This window comes from Pogona vitticeps, chromosome 2 (assembly GCF_051106095.1).
Source record: "Pogona vitticeps strain Pit_001003342236 chromosome 2, PviZW2.1, whole genome shotgun sequence".
NCBI lineage: Eukaryota > Metazoa > Chordata > Lepidosauria > Squamata > Agamidae > Pogona > Pogona vitticeps.
Window position 1 is genome coordinate 197,270,574 of NC_135784.1, and position 20,679 is coordinate 197,291,252.

General features: G+C 43.0%; 1 protein-coding gene across 2 annotated transcripts in view; it reads right to left on the minus strand.

Moving 5' to 3' along the window:
* Positions 1–20,679, minus strand: part of ELP1 (elongator acetyltransferase complex subunit 1) — a 53,033-nt gene that overhangs the window by 3,078 nt on the left and 29,276 nt on the right. For both annotated transcript variants that reach the window (XM_072991889.2, XM_020808978.3), the window contains exons 19-34: positions 20,133–20,248; positions 18,972–19,045; positions 18,796–18,874; positions 17,645–17,724; positions 16,093–16,230; positions 14,483–14,568; positions 12,924–13,072; positions 11,711–11,834; positions 10,595–10,692; positions 8,741–8,942; positions 5,487–5,548; positions 3,670–3,732; positions 3,491–3,551; positions 2,893–3,006; positions 2,210–2,321; positions 1,620–1,747 (exon numbers count right to left, since the gene is read on the minus strand). In XM_072991889.2, the coding sequence (XP_072847990.2) occupies positions 1,620–1,747; positions 2,210–2,321; positions 2,893–3,006; positions 3,491–3,551; positions 3,670–3,732; positions 5,487–5,548; positions 8,741–8,942; positions 10,595–10,692; positions 11,711–11,834; positions 12,924–13,072; positions 14,483–14,568; positions 16,093–16,230; positions 17,645–17,724; positions 18,796–18,874; positions 18,972–19,045; positions 20,133–20,248 (1,686 nt within the window). The remainder of the gene's footprint in view (positions 1–1,619; positions 1,748–2,209; positions 2,322–2,892; positions 3,007–3,490; positions 3,552–3,669; positions 3,733–5,486; positions 5,549–8,740; positions 8,943–10,594; positions 10,693–11,710; positions 11,835–12,923; positions 13,073–14,482; positions 14,569–16,092; positions 16,231–17,644; positions 17,725–18,795; positions 18,875–18,971; positions 19,046–20,132; positions 20,249–20,679) is intronic.

Consider the following 20,679-nt stretch of genomic DNA (forward strand, 5'->3'; position numbering starts at 1 on the left):
ACACAAACCTGCTATTTAGCTCCTCTTTTGCAGCCTGGAAATAATATTTTATACTTTTTTTCTTTTAAAAAACCACCCATTTTTTAGTGATTAAGATATAAAGAAGAAATGCTCAGGCAGCATTCTGCCAAGTTCTCTAGTTAATGAGATGAAAGCAGATGTCAACAAACAGGTATCTGCAAATTTTATATACCCACATACTAAAACATTGTTTTTGGCCATTTTTGGATTTACTGTTTACTGTACAGTACATTCATCCAGTAATGAAGGCAGGCTTTACCTCAAATCCTGGTTAAGACAAAGCCAGTGCACATCACCGTTTGGAATCTCTTTCTCAAGATTTAATAGTACAGTAGAACCATGGTATCCAGGGGAAATCGGTTCCAAGACACCCACACACATAGAGACGCCAGAAATTGTGGATAAGCGAATGATTCATTTCCAGTTTCTTTGGTGTCTGTGCATGGTTGAGAGAGACCTTGCCTAATCTAGCCAAAGGACTGGGTTTCCTGCCCTCCTGTTCGGAAGGGAGGCTTCCTTGAAATCAGTGATGGCCATACACACACAACCGGTGTGCCTGCCCACCCGCCCCACAAATGCTGCCTCTCCATTTCACCTCAAACAAACAAACAAAAAAAGCTAGACAGGCAGTATCTGTCAGGAACCAGCTTGCGGAGACCGACTGTGCCAGTTAACATGGCCAAAGGTCTCACCCACCTATTGCTGCTGTGGAGGAAAGGCCTCCCCAGATGAGATGGGAGAAGGCTTTGAAAAAGAAACAGCTAACGGGGCAATTCTGTTAAATCACCTATATATATATATATATATATATTGCATTCCAATGGGGGAGAAAAGAATTCACCAAAAATTAACGAAGACTCAGAACAAAGCCAAATTAAGTTTGCAAAGGTTTTACAAGGTGCACTAACAATTCCAAGCATTTTAAACAGTTTTTGAACATTTTAAGACACTTTAAAATAGCGAAAACAGACCTGTCAAAACCACTGAAATGCACTGAAACCTATTCAATGCATTCCAATGGGGGAACCATGTTTCGCTTAGCGATGTTTCCTATGCCAATTTTTGCTTAAGGACGGGAATCTGTTCCCATTGGAACAGATTATCCGGTTTTCAATGTATTCCTATGGGAAATGGTGTTTCGCTTAGCGATGTTTTCCCATAGCGATATTTTTTGGGGAACCAATTAACATTGTTACGCGAGGCACCACTCTCTCTCTCTCTCTCTCTCTCTCTCTCTCTCTCTCTCTGTGTGTGTGTGTGTGTGTGTGTGTGTGTGTGTGTGTGTGTGTGTGTGTGTGTGTGTGTGTGTGTGTGTGTGTGTGTGTGTGTGTGTGTGTGTGTACAGCATAGTCTCTGGTTACATCTAGTGGCCAGTTCTGGTAATACACCTTGGAAATGCTTATTTCTGGATTCATAAATAATTTTTCAGGCAGTGGATATGTGAAACCATGGGTACTGATCCTGTAGATAGGGGGGTCCTACTGTAGTTCTTGCTCTTTGAGGGTCTCCCCTTGCCTATCGTTCTTTTTAGGATCACGTCTACCGGCCTTTCTTCAGATTATGTGTATACGGTGGCTTCAACAGTATCAGGGACTAACCTTTCATATTGTCAATGCTACGAATTATTTCCCCCAAAACCTCCAGGAGTGCAACATCTTCCAGGGGGCTTCCTTCCTTCAGGCTGTGTTTCTTTCGCTCTGCCTTGCGACGGTTCTTTGAGGACCGTCTGCAATAGACCAAACACTCGGTAAAACACACATATAACAGACTAAATCCCACATACCAACAGTATTTGACCTTGTTGTCAATGCTTTTGATACACCAAAGCAAAGTCTGAGTTGGCCCACTTAGGCCTATAATAACCTTCCCCTTTTTCTGTTTGATACACATTTCTGAAGGCCATTTTTCTTAAAGGTGAAAGTGGGGAAATGTCTGCATGAAACAGCTGGAATCCAGCTGGGGCTCAGGGGGAGGCTGCTGTATGGCCTGCTTGTTTATCCATACCCTCCTGCAGAGTATCACAGCAACTGGATTAAACTACACATATGAGAAAAACTTGCACTAGAGGTGAGCCAGTGCAAATATAATTCCAGACCTCACCACTTGAGACAAGGACAGGATCCAGGCTTGTGAAATTAAAGCAAAGCAAAAGCTTTGCAGAAGCAAAGCAAAAGACAAGAGTACATACGCAGATATTCTTGAGTTGCTGTGAGTGTACTTCGAACTCATGTCGCTGGCTGTCATTATGCTGCTGGCATCAGAAAAAAGGTCCGATTCTGGGCCATTTGGTGCTTCCAGATCTGCAAAAGCCAATAATCTAGATCAGCAGGAAAAACAACAACCCTCTACCTTCCTCCTAAATCCTTCCACGTTCCCGCAATTCTGTCTCTGTAACACTGTAGCAGCCAGCTATTTATTATGGTGCCAATCCCACCATAGTAAACAAAGGAATAAATTTAGTAAACTGACTAAGTAAATGGGCCACGAGATCAACTGGATATGAAGTTGATCTGAATTGAAAGAGGAATTTTGGTCACCTGTGTTCAAGCTCATAGAGACAAAACAGACCCCCACCCCCAGCCCTGGACTGGATCTAAGACTTCTCTTGTCTGGCATTCTGCTTCCTATAGTGGCTAGTAGATGATTTTGGGGAACTGGTAAGTACTGTGTGGTGTTAATATCCTTCTCTCCTGCTGTGTGATTTGTCACAGTGTCTTCGAACTTGGGCTTACAATAGAGCCATCATGACTCTTAGCCTTGCATTCCATTTATTTCTTCATTTGCTCTGCATGCCATCTCAAAGGGCTGCTCTGATGCGGAACTCTCTACTGCTTGGTATTGTGAAACACTAGTTCAACCCCTGATGCATACCAAGCAGGTCATTTTGGGCTTGCCGTTTCAGCTCTCGAACCACAGAGAGACGCTTAAGATGGCGAGAAAACGCCGCTTTCTGAGTCCCCAGGAACGCCAACTGATTCTTTTGGGCTACAAGGTAGTAAAAGAAGAAATGAAGTTATGGAGTAAAACTGAAGCGGAGCAAATTAAAAAGTTCCTCTAAACAAGGGAGCAGTTTGAAAACTATAAAGGACACAAGTTTCATACAGGCAGTCGACTCAAATTCTCCCAGCGTAAACAAACACACACAAAACCAATGTTTGTGCACAGAAAACCAATAGATCAGGAAACAAGATTCTAGCCTTCCCTCTGATGTGCTAGCAGTCCCTACCTAGGAGGGTTATTTGACATAAGGGAAGCATTCAAATACAAATTGCACCACTTGGATTCTGAAACAGCACAACCCAAAAAGAACTGTATAACATGCTATTTCTATGTATCTACACTAAACCCTCTTGGAATTATACATCTACGAGCACCTCAGCTGTCAGGAAGTACCGTAGGACCCCCATATCCGCTGGGGATTGGTTCCAAGCCCCCTGTGGATACTGAAAACCACGGATAACAGTGTTACCTTCTAGAAGAGATGGTTTGAAGTTGGTCTCTAGAATATCACTCCTATTATACTTGTAAATCTGGAGGAGGGGAAAAACAAGGTTAAGAAAATCTGCTGCAAAGTGTTTATCAAGGGACAAACACAAATTTCCCCATTAGATGCGAATGGAGCAGGGTCCACGGTTTTGAAGAGCTTACTAATCTCAAGGCTTCGTCCCAAGCATTTCCTTCCAGGAGAAGCAAGAGGGCCTCTTCATAATCCTGGAAGACAAGAGAGAGGAAAGGAAGCACTTGCAGACCAAGCTGAGCACCACTAGGCCCTCAGGACTGAAAAGGGAAGTTTGGGAAAGTGCCTGCTTGACTGGTAACAGAACTACATAAACCAGTATAAATAAAGGAGTCAACCTTTGTATTTCTCACTGCACACCAGTCGCATAACTTGGCTTCAAGTAATGTGAATGATGACTTTTTAACTAGTGACAATTTCTGCTGATGTTTACACCATTTGATCTATGCTGGTTTATAAGAGTAACAGAATGATGGCTAGTGTTCCAATATTCTTGCTGAATTAGCTTTCCTGAAATCTTATTTTTTTCCTAAGCTACCCTGGAAATCAACCAAAGAGTTTAGAATAAATGGAATAAATAGATATTATTTAGTCTGCTCAGCACCTTATCTGAAGGGCACAAATAGGCCCGTTAGACTTCTGATGAATATCACACAGTGCACGATGCAGTGGCTTCTCCACGTGCGCCAACTATGACAGACGTAATGTCACCACTGGCATTCCTGCATCTTAAAATGTCAGGGGGAAGAATGTTTGGCCCTTTGGATGTTTTGGACTATAACTTCCCAAACTCTACCTGTGCTGGATAAAGATGATGGGAACTTAGACTAGAATATCTGGAGGACCAAAGGTTCCCCATCACATTTTAACAGCATCTCATCCACCTCGCCGATGTCGGGGAAAGCCCTTTGAAACCTCTGAAGGCACCGAACGCGGAGGCGAGGACCCCCAGGGAGGTCTCCCATGGTGGCGTGCAAGACCTGGGAGACCTCCCTGGGGGTCCCCGCTGCCGCGATGGGCGGCTTCGGAGCTCTCTGAAGCCAAAAAGGCAGGGAGAAAGCGCGGGAAGTTCGAACTTCCTGCGCTTTCTCCGTGCCTTTTTGGCTTTGTAATCGGCAGGCCAAAAGCCAGCTGGCTTTTCCTTGTTTGGAAAAACAAGCCGGCTGGCCAGGGAGAGATCAGCTCCCTCCTTGCATCAATGGTGAGTTCCCTTCACCCCGGGATGAGCTCAGCCCAGCGCAAAGGGAACTCAGCGTCGGGTGAAAGGAGGGAGCCAATCTCTCCCTGGCCAGCTGGCTTGCTTTTCCAAACAAGGGAAAGCCGGCTTGCTTTTGGCCAGCCAGTTACGAAGCCAAAAAGGCAGGGAGAAAGCGCGGGGAGTTCAAACTTCCCACCCTTTCTCCCTGCCATTTTGGCTTTGGAGGTTTCAAAGGGATCCCTCTGATGTCGGAGGAAGCCTTTTGAAAGCTCCAAAGGCAGGGAGGAAGGGCAGGAAATTCGAATTTCCCCACCCTTTCTCCCTGCCTTTTGGGTTCATAACCCGATCCACGTTTGCAAGTAGGGTGTACTACTTGCAATGAGATCGGGTTCGTAACCCGAAAAGTCCATTCGTAAGTCGAGGGCCCACTGTATAACCTTCTGGCAGCACAGATTTCACCCTTATGATGTACATCCACACCATCGGGGCTAAAGCATTACGTACAAAATTCCAGTAAAGAAAACACAACCAAGTTTGAAACGTTTTTATGGTGCTGCAACCTGATAAGGAATGGGACTGCGGGAAAGATTCTCTCGCAACCTAATTAAAACCTGAAAGGGCTCTGAGGGACTGTTCATTTCCTTGAAAACTCAGGAACAGAACAGAGGGAGAAACGCAGGATAAATAGTGCAAGCTGAGAATTTAAGTAAAAAGCAGCAGGGTACAACGGGAGGAAAACTGGGGCCTTACCTTGGCATACTGTTCTAGAAGAACTGCTGCGTCGGCGTATTTTCTCTTTTCAGTAAACCTCCCTGAAAGAATGGAGAAGAAAATTAAAGAGAAACGGGCTCTCCCTCTGATGAAACAAGCTACACTCGTGTGTCCCTTTATATATGGCTGTCTCTTTCCAAATTCAGGTATCACTCAGAGGACAGGTAAGATCCAGTTAGGCAGACGGGACGACATTGATTCGTCCTGAAAGCATCTTATAAGGTAACCAAAAAAGTGCACTTTCACAGGAGTTGGTAACAGGCCGTGTCCTGGCTGTCAAGGCATACAGTAGATTCTGCACCATGGCAACCGAACCGTCTTTGCACACAAGTATGCAAATTCAATCCCTGGCTACATATAATTTGCATAAAATCAGTTATTGATTCCACTAGTCAGGCTTCAAGGAATTGAGCAAGGGGGGGGGGGGATGAAGTTCAGCAAAATTTCTGAATGCCACAGAAATGGGGGGGAGGGGCATGGAGACTGGGCATAGCTGGAGCACCAGGAGAAAGGGAGGCAGATAAGAATGGGCAGTGGCCAGAATCCGACTGGTTACTTACACCAGCATTAGTGCAATGGCGTAAAATTGCTGCCGTGAATGGTTACTAGTTAACAAGGCATCTCTTGTGTTCCTTCTCATCTACCAAGCCCTATGACTGGCAGCTGTAAATAACCAAATGGCATTCTGGCCAATTGGAGAAACAAGGGTGTTTTGTTTTGTTTGTCAGAAGCCCTGCTTCTAACCACCAGGATGCAATTTTCCGTTTTTCAGAGTTTATTCAGTTCTTACTTTGTCCCTAGGAGGAGACTGAGAATGACTCTCGCATTAGCATGCACCCTATTCTTTTGTGGGTGAAAATAACAAAGGAACCAAGAGATCCTCAATTGTATCCATCGTAACCCATTGTGACCCATAAATAGGGGGAATAGGAGGCGGTCAGGGGGTAACATACAGTTGAAAAGCGGTTGCTTGAAAACAACCTGGTTGGCTGATGATGAAAACAGGATGTTTGACCAGAGAGGTCTTCGCTCTCGACCTGCAGGAGTCTCCTTACACTCTTATGAGTAAAAACGCAGAGGGTATTCCCAATCTGGGTCTGGGCAGAAGCTTTGTGGTGGGAAGCGTAATCTCAGCAAGCTACACATTTACATTAGGAATATACTGAAAGTATTTCCCACGACTATAAGGTTTCTAAAGTTCTTTTTTTTTATCCCCTTCTAAAATAAAAGCAGCAGATTTAAGATCAACATTTTATGAGGATATCTCCATCAGTGTGTCAGGTCTTTCTTCTTCACTCTCCTGTAGCCGTATGTCACAGGGTCTCCTAGCAATCTGGAATATATTTGAGGATAAGCCTGTGGGCAAGAAGGGAAAATAGCTTCCCAATTTTGCTGATAGAGCTGCCTTGGCCATCAGAATGAACTTTGGGTCCCAGGGCAGAGGTTTCATACTTTGGATCTATAAACCTTGTACCTTAGCAGGCCAAATGTAGCCTTTTAAGTGCTTTTACAGAACATATACACTGATGCAGATGCTCTTGTCAGTAGCAATACAATAATAATGATGATGTGCTGTCAAGTCAATCCCAATTTATGGTGATCCTTCTCAGAGTTTTGTAGGTGTAAAGTACCCGGAAGTGTTTTAACACTCTTTTTAATGACAACATACAGATACTGTATCTATGTATGTATTTAGCAGGCTGGTTAGTTCAGTGGTTTAGGTAAGCTGGCTGCAGAGCCAGAGGTTATGAATTCGGTTCCCCTCTGTGCTTCCTGGAAGTAACGCAAGCTGCACAGGCCCAGGGTGCCCCCAGAAGAAGGGAATGGCAAATTGCTTCCGAGTATCCACCTATAACACCTTGAAAAAGGTTACCCTAAGTCACAATTGACCTGATAGCATGCAATTCTTACTATGTACATACTGTATTTGCCGGCGCACAAGATGACTTTTTTTGCCCCAAAAACATGCCTCCAAGTGTGGGGTCCTCTTGTACGTCGGGTGCACTTCATTTGGGCCAGGAAGGAGCTGCCGCTGCCGCCGCCGCCATCGTTGAGTGAGTGACGCGGGGCTGCGCTGGCCGGAGAGGAAGGCAGGAGGGCAGGCAGGCGGTTGGTCCGGACAGAGGGAGGGAAGCAGAGCCGGCCATGCCTGAGTGGCCAGAGCCCGCCACCCCACGCCGCTGAGCCAGCTTGCCCACTCGCCACCGGAGAGCTGCTTCTCCTTCCCCTCTTCCTCCGCCGCCACCTGCCCACCCGCCCGCTTCCCTTTCCTTCTCTCCCTCCTCGTTGCCGGCCATGAACTACCAGGGCGGGCCCGGACAGAGCCCCAGGCAGCCGGCACCAGCGCCAGAGCAGAGCCGTCCACTCTATATTTTGAGTGGAAATGTTGGGGGGTCATCTAATATGCCCAGTCGCCCTGTACTCCAGCAAATACGGTATGTTTTTGGATATATAGGCACCCAGTGTAGTGTAGCGGATAGAGTAATGGGAGACATGGGTTTGATTCCATGGCTCTGCCACAGAAACTCACTGGTGGGGGTCCAATTGGTAAAACCACTCTTTAAACACCTCACTTACATCGAAAATCCTATCAGAGTCATTATAAGTCAGTTCTGTCTTTATAGACACAGAGGCACACAGACATTCCTCAGGAAATATTTAAGCACCATCCCTACTCACTTCGCTGACCCCCCCATCCCTCCATCCAACAAAGCAAACTCAAGTGGCAGACAACTAAATTATTTCCAGCTACTTACTTCCAAGCTCTAGACAAAATTAACCTCATGACACTGACTTTAAGACTAAGTGCAAGTGAAGATAAAGGTAGCTGTACTTGCTAAGACTCATCGCTGGTCGTTCAAAGTCTCACATCGCTCCTCTTGCCTTCCTGTCTGCTGAAAGGTAGACTGGAAGGTGCTTAGAGCACAAGCTGGTGTGTGGGTGTGCGCACACACACACATACACATGTGTAATTCTTGCCACATTACTCTCTAGAGTGCTATGTATCCCAAAAGTATTGGATAAATAATATTAGCAACATATTCATACTAGGAGGTTTTGTATGTGGCTTCGATTTTTCTGGGGGAGAAGCAACACACGCAAAAAGATAAGCAAAGCAGCAACAACAACACATTCAGGATGCCATCTTCGAGTACCGAGCCTAAAGAGCAGCAGAAACAAGAGACCGGGCCCTTCCAGCAATGCACTTCTATGGTGATGATCAGACGGCTCACCTGCCATGTTCCTCGCTAGGTCAGCCAACTTATCCTCCGGGTAGCAAAGCTCAGCGGCCGTGCAGAGGGCCTGCTGCCAGCTGCCACTGATTAGAAAGGCATCCAGTGCTTTCTCAAAGGCACCACATCGGAAAAAGATCAGGCCCGCTTGCTCCGGCAGATGTTTCTGGATCAAATATTCTCCATAGGCATAGCTGACCGTCTGCAAGTTTTAATCACAAGGATGTAGTTTTATTATTATTATTATTGGTCATTCTGAAGGAGCCATCACTCATGTACCCATGAACCACAGTGCACCTTGTCCTGAGTGTTGGAAAAGAATTTGGGGAACGTGCCATGGTGTGCACAGCCCATTCTGACGGCATGGGCTAGGTCTCGCCACTTTCCCACATAAACAAGCCTGGCACACCCAACATACTCCTGCAAGTGCCTGTTGCAGGGGAAGATCAGTGTTTCAGAAAAGATTTGTTTTCCACGCACAGACTAAGCATGGCTGGACGTATCAAGACAAGACTCACTCATGCAAATAAAGAGATATTATATGTCATAGAATTTGGGGGGGGGGGGAGAAATCTATTCCGCTATGGGTTTTCAGACAATTCAGACTTGAGTACAAAACCGCAGAAACAGAGCTGTGCAACTATACAATTAATACTGTGAAACTATTTCATTGCAGTAAGGAAACGGAAATAATGACTGCCGCTATATGTCAAGTGCCCATTGCAGACAACATATATGAATAGATGAAAATATAAATTAAAAGAAAGAAGAAGTTACATGACTGAGTTTTTCAGAGAAGAAGCCCTTGTGCCACTAGTTCCCAGCCTTGGGTAATCCAGATGTTCTTAGTCTACAGTTTCCAGAAGTCTTCACTACCAGCTGTGCTGTCCAGATTTTCTGGGAATTGCAGTCCAAGAACACCTGGGTTACCCAAGGTTGGGAACCACTGCCTTATAAAATTCTTAGGACAGCCAAGACCCTTTGGAGCACTGGCCCAAGCCAGGTGATTTAATCTTCTGAACCAGATGTGAGGAAGATACTGTTATCCAGATGTTCATGAACTGCTACTATTGCTATTTTAGGCAGTCTGGAGCTCATGGGAACTGGAGTTTCCTCTAACAACACCTTTAAGGCCACAGCTCTTCCAGGTCTGTTTGAAAATACTGGAAGATAGGTTCTATTCCCAAAAAAGCAAAAACAAAAACGACATACATTGGATAAGCCACACACCTAACCATTATGGCAGAGGAGACCCAGTACCCTTCCAGTAAGAAGAGACGCCCCTTTCAAAGGGATGAAGGAGTTCCATGTATGTCCACCAGGAGCGCTGCCAAAGACTTGTTGTGTGCACTTTATCATAGTACAGTGGTGCCTCGAGTAGTGATCGCTCCGTATAGCGATGAAATCGCTTTGCGATGGACTTTTTGCCATCGCAAGAGCGATCGCTTTGCGATGGTCCCTATGGGGAAAATTCGCTTTCTGATGATCGCGGGGAAGCGATCATCGCAAAGCCCCCATTTTCGCACAGCTGATCGCCAGTTTCAAAATGGTCGCCGGAAAAACAAAATGGCTGCCCGCTGTTTTGCCTCGCTTTAGAGGCACCGAAAATGGCCGCTCGTATGGAGGATCTTCGCTTTAAGATTAGTTTTTAGCCCAGAGGAAAGCATTGAAGGGGTTTCAATGCGTTTCTATGGGCTTTTTAAAATCGCATAGCGATGAAATCGCTTAGCAGTGATTTTTGCTGCACGGATTAACATCGCTAAGCGAGGCACCACTGTAGCTGGGCTCCCTATCCTCAAAATTATGGGCTTAGAAATAAAAAACCTGGTCGATGAGGAAGAACCCCCTGCGTACCTTGTACTCCTGAGTGTCTGGCAGATACAGCTTCAAGGCTTCCTTATACAATTTCTGATCCACCACCAAGTTCAAGAATTCTGAAAAATGCTCTGGCCCTGGAGCAAAGAAAGTAAAATAAATGCACTGTCTTCTAATTATGAGGAACCAAAGCACTGCATATGCTCCTCTTATCTAGCTGGGATTCACTGGGATGGTCTTGGCAGGTTAAGTGTTGGTTCCAAATCACAATACTTAATACACCTGAGGAAAAGCACATAAATCCCAATTCTTAGGTGTGGAGCAAGAGAAATAAGCAAAGGTCTCAGGTATTCCAAAAGGAAAAAAAAATCGAAAGAAAACCTTGTTCTTTCTCAAATCCATTTAGCTTAGTCTTCAGGATTGACAAGAAGAAATATCCCTGACTATACTGAATCATTTATGGCAAACCATGGTTTACACCAAACCATGGTTAAGAAATCCACATCAAGATTTTGGAGTCTAGGCATGTAACAGGAAACTCATGGTTTACAGTGGCTTGTCTGCCTTTATCTTCTTTTCTCACTTTGTAAATTCACTCTCATTGTGTTCAGGCTGCAGCAGCCTCTAGAAACAGAGAATTGGCCCTAACTGTAACTGGTCATCCATATGTGACTTGAAATACAATGGCAAACCACAGCAACCTCCAGACCAGCTTCAAAACATTGGTTAAAATCCTGTTTGTCTAAGTTCTACAGTGTAATGCTGATGGTCTCATCAGCTGTGGCAATTTTTTGGAAATCAAACATTTCCCCTTCTTGCTCTGATGTCCTTATGGATCTTAAGTAACTCCTTCCATTATCAGGGACCTGTGGAGGTTGCAAGACAGGAGGGAGAAGTATTTAATTACCAGAGGTCGCCTCCCCCTAGAATATTTAATATCCAAAAAATTGCCCTGGCTGATGACACCATCAGTCTTGCACCACAGGACATTAACGAACAGGATATCCGCCATTGTTTGACACATTCTGGTTAGATAAACACTTGTAAACCCTTATAAACCATGGATTATATGCTGATTTCAGTTCAACCGTCACACCAATCCCTGCTTTAACATTAAGAGGTCAAGCCTCTCTCCCCCCCCATGAGTGCACGTACCACATTTACTGAGGTGTTGGAGAGCCTTTGGATATCTCTTCAAATATTTGTCTATAGAATATCGCTGGTAATTGGTTTCCATTTTCTTAAGTTTATTTAGAAACGGAAGGTACTCCTTAGGATCCTTTAAAACAAAATAAAATGGATTTTTAAAAAAAGATAAGGACTACAGCAGCCACAATGCCAATGAATACATGGAATTTGTAACAGCTTGCTTGGTTGCAGATGAACGGAAAGATGTCGATTTACAACCAAATCAAAATTACAATCTAGACCGGAGCAGAAACTTTGCTTTTCTTTTATGTTTATTTTAGCCATCATTTTCAGCAACTTTCTGGATGTGTTGCAAAAAAGTCTCATCTTGACTTTATGCTGTACAACTACTAGTTTTCTAGCCTTACTGTCTTTAGCTGCATTTTCCCACGCTACTATTTTATCCTACTGGCAGCTAAACAAACAAAACCAATATGATTTCCACACACACACACAGAGAACAATTTAGATCACCCCAATCAATCTGTTTAAATGGCAACATGGGCCAACAAAGGCAGAGAAGTCAGAAACAGCAAAGAAATAAAACAAGGAGCAGATGTGATCTGCAAGAAGTGCAGAGAACGGACAAAGGACTGCCAAAAAATGGCATTTTAACCAATACAGTGGTGCCTCGCTTTACAATTACCCCGCATTACAACAAATCCGCTTAACGACGATCTTTTTGCGATCGCAATTGTGATTGCAAAACGATGGTCTGAATGGGGGAATTTCGCTTTGCGATGATTGGTTCCCTGCTTTGGGAACTGATCCTTCGCAAAACGACGTTTTTTGAACAGCTGATAAGCAGTTTCAAAATGGCCACCGGGTGATTAAAATGGCTTCCCGCTGTGTTTAGGGACGGATTCCTCGCTATACAGGCAGCAAAATGTCCGCCGTATGGAGGATCTTTGCTGGGCAGTGAGTTTTTACCCCGCTGGAATGCATTGAACGGGTTTCAATGCGTTTCAATTTTTTTTTCTTTACAATGTTTTCACTTAACGGTGATTTTCCTGGAACGGATTATCGTCGTTAAGCGAGGCACCACTGTATTGCCAAGAGTTGTTGTTGCTACCAATCTTTGAACCTATTTTGAATTCTAACAAGCTTCTTTTAACAGTGCCAACAGGCCGAGACATAAGGTATGAGCTACGCAGAAATAAAACATGCTGTGAGAAGTTACCTTCTGAGACTTCTCTGCAACCATGAGGACTAAATCAAAGTCGTATGTCCCCAGGGAATGATCATACAATTCACTGACATCCACCAGGAATAGCAGGTACTTCAGGGCTTCCTCAGCACTGAGAGATCCAGCCGCCATTGGAGCATGTTCTGCAGTTTTAAAGACAAACTCTCTAAAAGGCCAGCCTCCCCTTCCATTGTAACAGTGGATTCAATCACCAAACCCGACAATGAAAAAACTTTCCAAAGAAACGTACCTACTGATTTAACAAACGAATATTATCACCATATATAGATGGTTAAAACGCCTTAGCATTTATGTCCTGACCAATGAAGGAAGATGTTGCTTTAAGATGGCAATTTTAATGAAAAGAGCAACGCAACAGTATTACAAGTATTTGTTTCCATTTCAATCCCACTTTTCTACAGCACAGATTCTATTTCCAAGTAGAATCAATCTGAAATAATGCAATTCAAGCATATTGGAGAAGATTTTTTTTAAAAAAATCAAGGATATTCTAAGAACCAAGCAGGCCATATCAGATTCAGGAATTACTACATGGGTAATCTAATGAGACATTGGTTAACTCCACATGTTATTTTAAGTCAGACTTTGGGAAGACAGATTTGGGTAAGAAACCAAAATATTAACAAGCAGAAGGCAAGCGCATGAGGCCCTTTCTCTTACAGAACAAGGGGAAGTCGAGTTTCACATGATGTCTGAACCCAGATTTATGATTAATTGTCAAGCAAAAATTTGTAAATTATCTTTAATCCAGGTTTTGTGATTGATTTACTAATTCTGGCTTCTTTGGATACAATAAAACACAACCCAGGCTCAGGCATTATGGGAAACACCTCCTTTCTTGGCTGGGTTGTTTATATAAAGGAAAGATAATGTCATACTAGTCTAGCCATAAGCCGGACAAGCAATGATGCTATATTTAACTGATGTGTAAATGTGGCTAGTAAAAGGCTATATCTCTAAGCCTCCAAAATAAGTTTAGGTAAGCTGTAAAGAATGATCAAAATGATGAAAAGGCACGTGCATGAAAATGGCACAACATCTAGCTTTTTAAAAAGTTCTTATTAAATCAAAGCACCAGTACAAAAGTAGGTTAATACTAAATGTTTACCTCTTGAGTCTCTGATGAACCAATAATAAGCATTATTTAGTATTAATAACTGTTGTCTATCACTTTTACAGAAAATGCTGATGTGCTGTGGTAAGTACTTCGTACATTAAATTAAACTAAAAAGAAAAGGAGGGCTGTGTTGATTGCTTGCATCTACAATTATTGCTACTAAAATACTAATGTTTACCATCTATTTTACAGTTATGAATAGCTAAGCTTCAGTTTATAATGGCCAACTTCATGTTCACTTAATTTACAGGGGAGGAAATCTATGGAAACATAAAGTCAACAGCTGGTAAGATACCAAGGGCATAAGTGAGGAGGACTTCCTGAGGTAAATGTAAATATTATCTATAAGGATATACAAGCCTACCTTCCCCAAATGGTTTTAAAGCTGTAATGCCTGATCAACAAAATACTGTACCTCGTAGCTCACGAATTCGTTGTAGTGCAGTTTCTAGTTCTGGGGGGCTCTTTTTCACGTGAGAAGTCAATATGGACAAGCAGTATCTAAAAAGGTCAGACAGAACATGTTAAAAACTGGTAAATTTGTTGCCCTCTCATTTCTCTAAGTACAAAGATTTTTCCGTGAGGCAGAACTGCTAATGAAATATTAACCAAAGGATAAACTCCAAAAAAATAGCATCAGAGTTCCACGTAGAGGGAAAGGGTTTGAGGAAATTTAAAGTGAAGCCAAAAGAGTTTTGAAAGGAAAAGTGGGATTTCTCAGGCCAATTTGAATTTCATTACTGATTTAACTGTCCAGTAAAACTGGAAGCAAATTTTGAATTCAGACAAAGCATCCAGAATGTTTTAAGGAAAGACTGATGAGCCAAAGTATTTATTTCTTTATTTGATATATTTGTAGGCTGCCATTCAGAGATGTGCCCTCATAAAGTCACAGATGTAATAGAAAGATACAGCAAACACATCAAATTGGCATACATTACTGTGAGGCAACACTACCTCCAAATCCCTAGTCTAGAGAAATTTCCTTTTGCAGAAGAAAACTAGCCCTGTGCAGAAATTCAGTCTCCTCATACATAAGATGGGGAAAGTGAGAGGCCATGCTGGTCCCGGTCACCTGGCCTGCTCAGTTTCCAAACTTCCATGCTGACAGTATGAAATCTAACCAGTTTCTACCCCCATTTGCTTGGATGTAAGTAGAAGCACCAGTGTGTTCAAGAACCTAATAAAGCTGTTCTCCCAGTCTGACAGAGGCAACGGTCTTCAAACAAATGCAACCAGAAGCCCCTTCACACTACTCGAACATGGGGGTGGGGTGTGGGGTTTGCAGGTACTGTGTGCACTCTTATTTCTCACGTGAACAGGCCGAACGCTTGCCTAAACTACTGTCTCTGCCCAGAAATTCTAATAGGTGTTATGGTTTGCTTTTTCCCCCCAAATCAGGTTACTAATTAAAGGTTTGTCAAGTACGCAAGAGAGATGGAGAGAGCAAATCCTTTCTTTGGCCTCAGGCAACTGTATTTTTCTTCAGCGGAAAAGCTGGCTTAAAGACCTCCATCCACAAAATTTTACAATGCCTCCAGTGGTGAATGAGACATGGAGGCAGCAAATATTGGGAATTCTGATTTGCACCTTCAGCCCTTCTGTCCATCGGCGGAAAGGAATAGCAGGGCCATAGTTACCGTTCTGCACCTGCCTCTGCCTACCAGTACCTAAAACGGCCACGGCCTTCAGTGCCCGAGAAAGGGAATGGGGGACACTCACTATTCCTTAAGGGAGAAGCCCTATTTCTCCCTTTGCCACCACCCTGAACTCCAAAATTCTAGGCATTTTGGTGAGTGTGGGGGGCAACAACCAATGTCTCCTTTTTTTCCAAGTGATAGCTTCTACTTCGGAGGCTGTTTTCAGAAAGGAAGTATCTGGTAACCCCAGCTATTAAGAATCAACTCTTTTCCTATCTGCACAGCACTGTCCTTGATTCTTTCTGGTCACACATTCTGATGTGATGGAATAATAAGGATCAGATTTTAGTCTACAGAAATAGTCTACAATCATATATCCAAGTACTTAGGAGCATTGATGTTCTCCATGGCTGTTCTCATAGCATCACAGATGAGGTCAACTTTCTTCTTATCAGAACTGTGCAGATCACAAGCACCAGCAGGATCTAGAGGTGGGTACATGGTCTTTGTGAAATCTTCTTCTCTAGGAACGAGCATGTAATAGAAAGGTTAGGTCTCAATGTAGTCATAAGATCAATAAGAACACAGTATAAATACATCATGTAGCAATACGGATTAAAATGACTAGCAAGTCTGTTTATATGCTAAAATCCCTGAAAGTGCAAAATGAGGCACTAGGTACAGTATTTAGCTTCCTAATAAATTTCACTTATTTGTTTATATTTAATGTACAAGTTTCTAGTCCTTAGGACTGTAAATGCAAAAATATACTTGAAAACAAGCAGTCCAGGTTTACGAAAATCTCAAAAACTACTAAAGAATTCCAGTGGTTTAGGTGGGGATAAGGGTTTAAGTATCCACATAACTCACAGCTTCTTTCCATAACAAGGAACATTTTGCATAAAATAATAAAAATTGCACATGAAGTTATACAAAGTAACAGAAGGCTTAGTAATCAAATTTGCATATATTATATACACTACAGAACTCCAGGTTTTTTTCTTTGGTGCAGAACCCGAATTGCAGGATATGCACAATCCTCTTTCATCAGAAACATTTATGTTACTGATCTATATATATTTCAAGGGCCATGACTCCCTTTCAGCTTGTCTTCATAAAAAACATGAAAATATATTACATTTCACCCAAAGTTCCAATTCTTCTCTTTTTAATGCCTCAGCCTCTGTAGCAAGCCTGTATTATTTTGTTTTTTTTACCCACATGCTTATGTTCCACATATGCTGTAATCCTTACACTTCACTTGCTTGCCCTCAGAAATATAAAAACCTGCACAACAAGAACTTGCTAAGGGCCCGGCTATATATAACACATGAATGTATGTGACTGCAAAGGAGAAAATCCTTTGGCAAGACAGATTTGGGTAAGTAACAGATGGAGAAAAGATTAGGCACCTGTCTTCACTGTTTCTCCTCTCTATCTCCCACTCCTGCCCTCAAAACTGCTTTGCTTTTTTTTTTCAAAAGCAGAATCAACATACAAGGTGTACTGTCTTAATTGCTTGAACCAAAGGAGCATCCACCCACTTGAGGCTTGTTGGATCAATTTATTATTACTATTTCACTTGGAATGCAAGATGCGCCAACCAGAACCAAGTACAACTGCTACACATTCCCAATGACAGAACAAGGCAGCCACCCCTAAGCACATTCTGAGCCTAGGAAGGATTTTGCTACCACAATTGAACTGAGCTCAAGGTCCTTTCCCACAATGGTCTACTCCTGATTGCCTCAAGGCGCCTTAACTCCAGAGACTACTGTAAATGGGAAAAAAATCATTTTGTCGTCGCTACTGTTAAAGAACACTGGAACATGAAACCCCTTACAGTCCTGCTGAAGCTCTTCCAGAGATTCACCATTAGATCCTGAGCTATCTTCCTTTTATACAGAAGCACATGACAAAAACAAAGGAGTACTCACTTCAGCTCTGTGAGAAACAAGTTGATATAATTCACAGAATCAATTTGTTTTATAAATGTTTCCACATTTTCCAGGAAAACCTGAAATGAAATGTTTTTATTAACCTTCTGATAAATCTATGAAGTGCACAAGTCAGTTTTTAAGAAGCAAAAGGAACCAAGTGGAGATGTTGTGCGGATATGGACTTTCACAGTCCATCCACACAAGCTGCACACGTGGCTTATGATGGACAGGCTTGTGCAACTCTCTTATGCAACCTGTATCTATGTCCAAAGCAGTATTAAGAGGTGATGTTATTTACACTTCTGGATGAGCTGGTACAAATGCAATACCTCCCCATCTTTTAACCAGTAAAGAGATAAGGAATGGAGCTATCATGTCACCAAAAAAAAAAAAAAAAAAAAAAAAAAAAAAAAAAAAAAAAAATTGTCCTCTTACTGTAGAGTGTCTGTTCTTTCCCATATACAGTGGTGCCTCACATAGCGATTGCTCCGTTGAGCGACAAAATCGCTTAGCGACGGAATTTTTGCGATTGCAAAAGCGATTGCTTTGCGATGGTCCCTATGGGTTTTTTTCGCTTTGCGATGATCACGGGGAAGCGATCATGGCAAAGTGACCCTTTTTTAACAGCTGATTGGTGGTTTAAAAATGGCCGCCAGGAAAACAAAATGGCCACCTGCTGTTTTTCCTCGCTTAAGAGGCAGCAAAAATGGCGGCACTATGGAAGATTTTCACTTAAAGGTGAGTTTTAAGCCCATAGGAACACATTAATTGCGTTTTAATGCGTTTCTATGGGCTTTTTAATTTCCCTTAGCGATGTTTTCGCTTAGCAACGTTTTTTCCAGAACGGATTAATGTCGCTAAGTGAGGCACCACTGTACAAATTAATCTGATAAATCAATCATACTAGACTCATATAATTGTTCAAGCTAGACCTCTTTGGTAGAGTAACTACCCTAGCAATAATCAACATCTTGTATGATCCCTAATATTCAGGTGGTGCCCAAGACAGATTCCTCTGCTCATCCTAATCCGATACGGATGACTGGTGCTAGCTGTATATTTCCATTTATAAGGATCCATTTACGCCCTTAGCACTACGCCCTAAGATGTAATCTCAGTAAGATAACAACAGCTTTACTCAAACTTGCCTTTGGATTGTGGTCGTAAATGAGATTAAGGTTGATTCGCAGCTTCCTCATGCATTCAAAGGCTTCTTTAAATTGGCGACTGGTAGGACAGGACAAGAGGACTAGTCAGTTCGAATACAATCACGAAATGACAAAAACACATATCGCATGCAGTGAAACTAGTCAGTTTAGCTCACCGGTCCAGCCACTTCCGAACTTGGGCCAAAACAAGAGCTCGATGATGAATGGCTTCTAGATTTCCTCTTGGCATCTATAAAAAGATCCCAACATTAAGTCCCTACCCCCTTCCTCTTGGCACCCAGAACATCCACTTCCAGGACCAGAGGACAGCTGTCCAGCTGCCACCCAGGATTACACTGCTCACTTTCAGTTTTGTTTCAACTTCTTGCAACGCTTCACAGCACATTAATTTGACTGGCTGGAAAGGCAGACTTATAAATGCCATAAGTCATTAACTAATAGCTGTAACATGGCATTTGTCCCTAGTTGAGGGGACATTACTGTATATTTCTTACGGAAAAGGACAGGTATTTTTCATTCTCGCCTTACCCTCAAAATAGGTACAGCACCATGGACAGCCCCTTTGAACTAGACCTCTGAGCTGATTGGCTCCTCTCACAAAACCAGACCACCAACCAGCCTTGGCTAAAACATTAACTTTCAGATGTTAAATGTGGAAGAAGGTACATGCAGTTTTGTGCTCTAACCTTTCTCTGTTCTTCATTTGGAAGCATGCTGTAGTGCACTGGTTCTTAACCTTGGGTTACTCGGGTGTTTTTGGACTGCAACTCCCAGAAGCCTTCACCACCAGCTATGCTGGCTGGGGTTTCTGGGAGTTGCAGTTCAAAAACACTTGAGTAAGAAAGATTAAGAACCACTGCTGTAGTGCACCAATAGGGCGTGCGTAGGACACACATTTCAAGGTGTGCTTATGACCCTGCCACGAAACAGAACTGAAATGCAGCTTAGAAATACTTTATAGGCACCAATTGCATTGGCCCATCTACCTGAGTGGAAGAATCTCATGGACAGTTCTTACTGGCCTAGACTGGGTTGGATGGCACAGCAGGTCTGAATGAGGCCAATGGCCTCATTATAGAATACTTGGCTCATGAAGCTTCTGCTTTTCCCCAACATTGTAATTTTCTACATTGGAAAAACATTAACCTGTGATTCACATAAACTGTTGCGTGAGTGGTACACTACTCTGAGATCTTCACAAGATAACTCTCTTATTTGTGTAGCCCTGTTTTTGTGTTTTTGTTTTTTTTCCTGTGCAACGAACACATCAGTGTTGGAGCAAGCTGAATCTAAGAATGAATACAGGAAACCAGTACCTGCAATATGAGCTTTGTATCTTGAGGCACAATTGTGACTATCCGGGATCCTCTTTCAATCTTGCGCAGGGTCTCGCTATTGGGGGCAGAGGTGCTGCTCAAGCTTGCCTGCAAAGCTGAAAAGTACCACCAACTGAACTTCAGCACAGAATGAACATCTGATCTGACTTTTTTTTTTTTAAACAGAGGACATTGGACACAGCTTGCCCCAGTACTCCCAAACCTTCAACAAATTTATACAAAATAACTGAGGACCAACACCAGGCAGTATTAAAGATTCCAACAACTTGGCTGAAGATAACTGATGCAGTTCAATTGCTGATGCTCAGGTAGGTTTAGCCCAGAAAGTGCATGGACAGGAAACTACCTGGAAACCTGCTGTTTTCCCAACAGTGCATATTGGCTGATATCCTGTTCACATAAGCTAATTCAACAGCCAGGATGATTTTTTGGAAATTAAACATTTCCTGCGTTTGTCCCATGGCACTAATGGCTCCTGTATAGTCCCTTTCCATGTCGGGAACCTATGGGGGCCATGGCCCAGGGG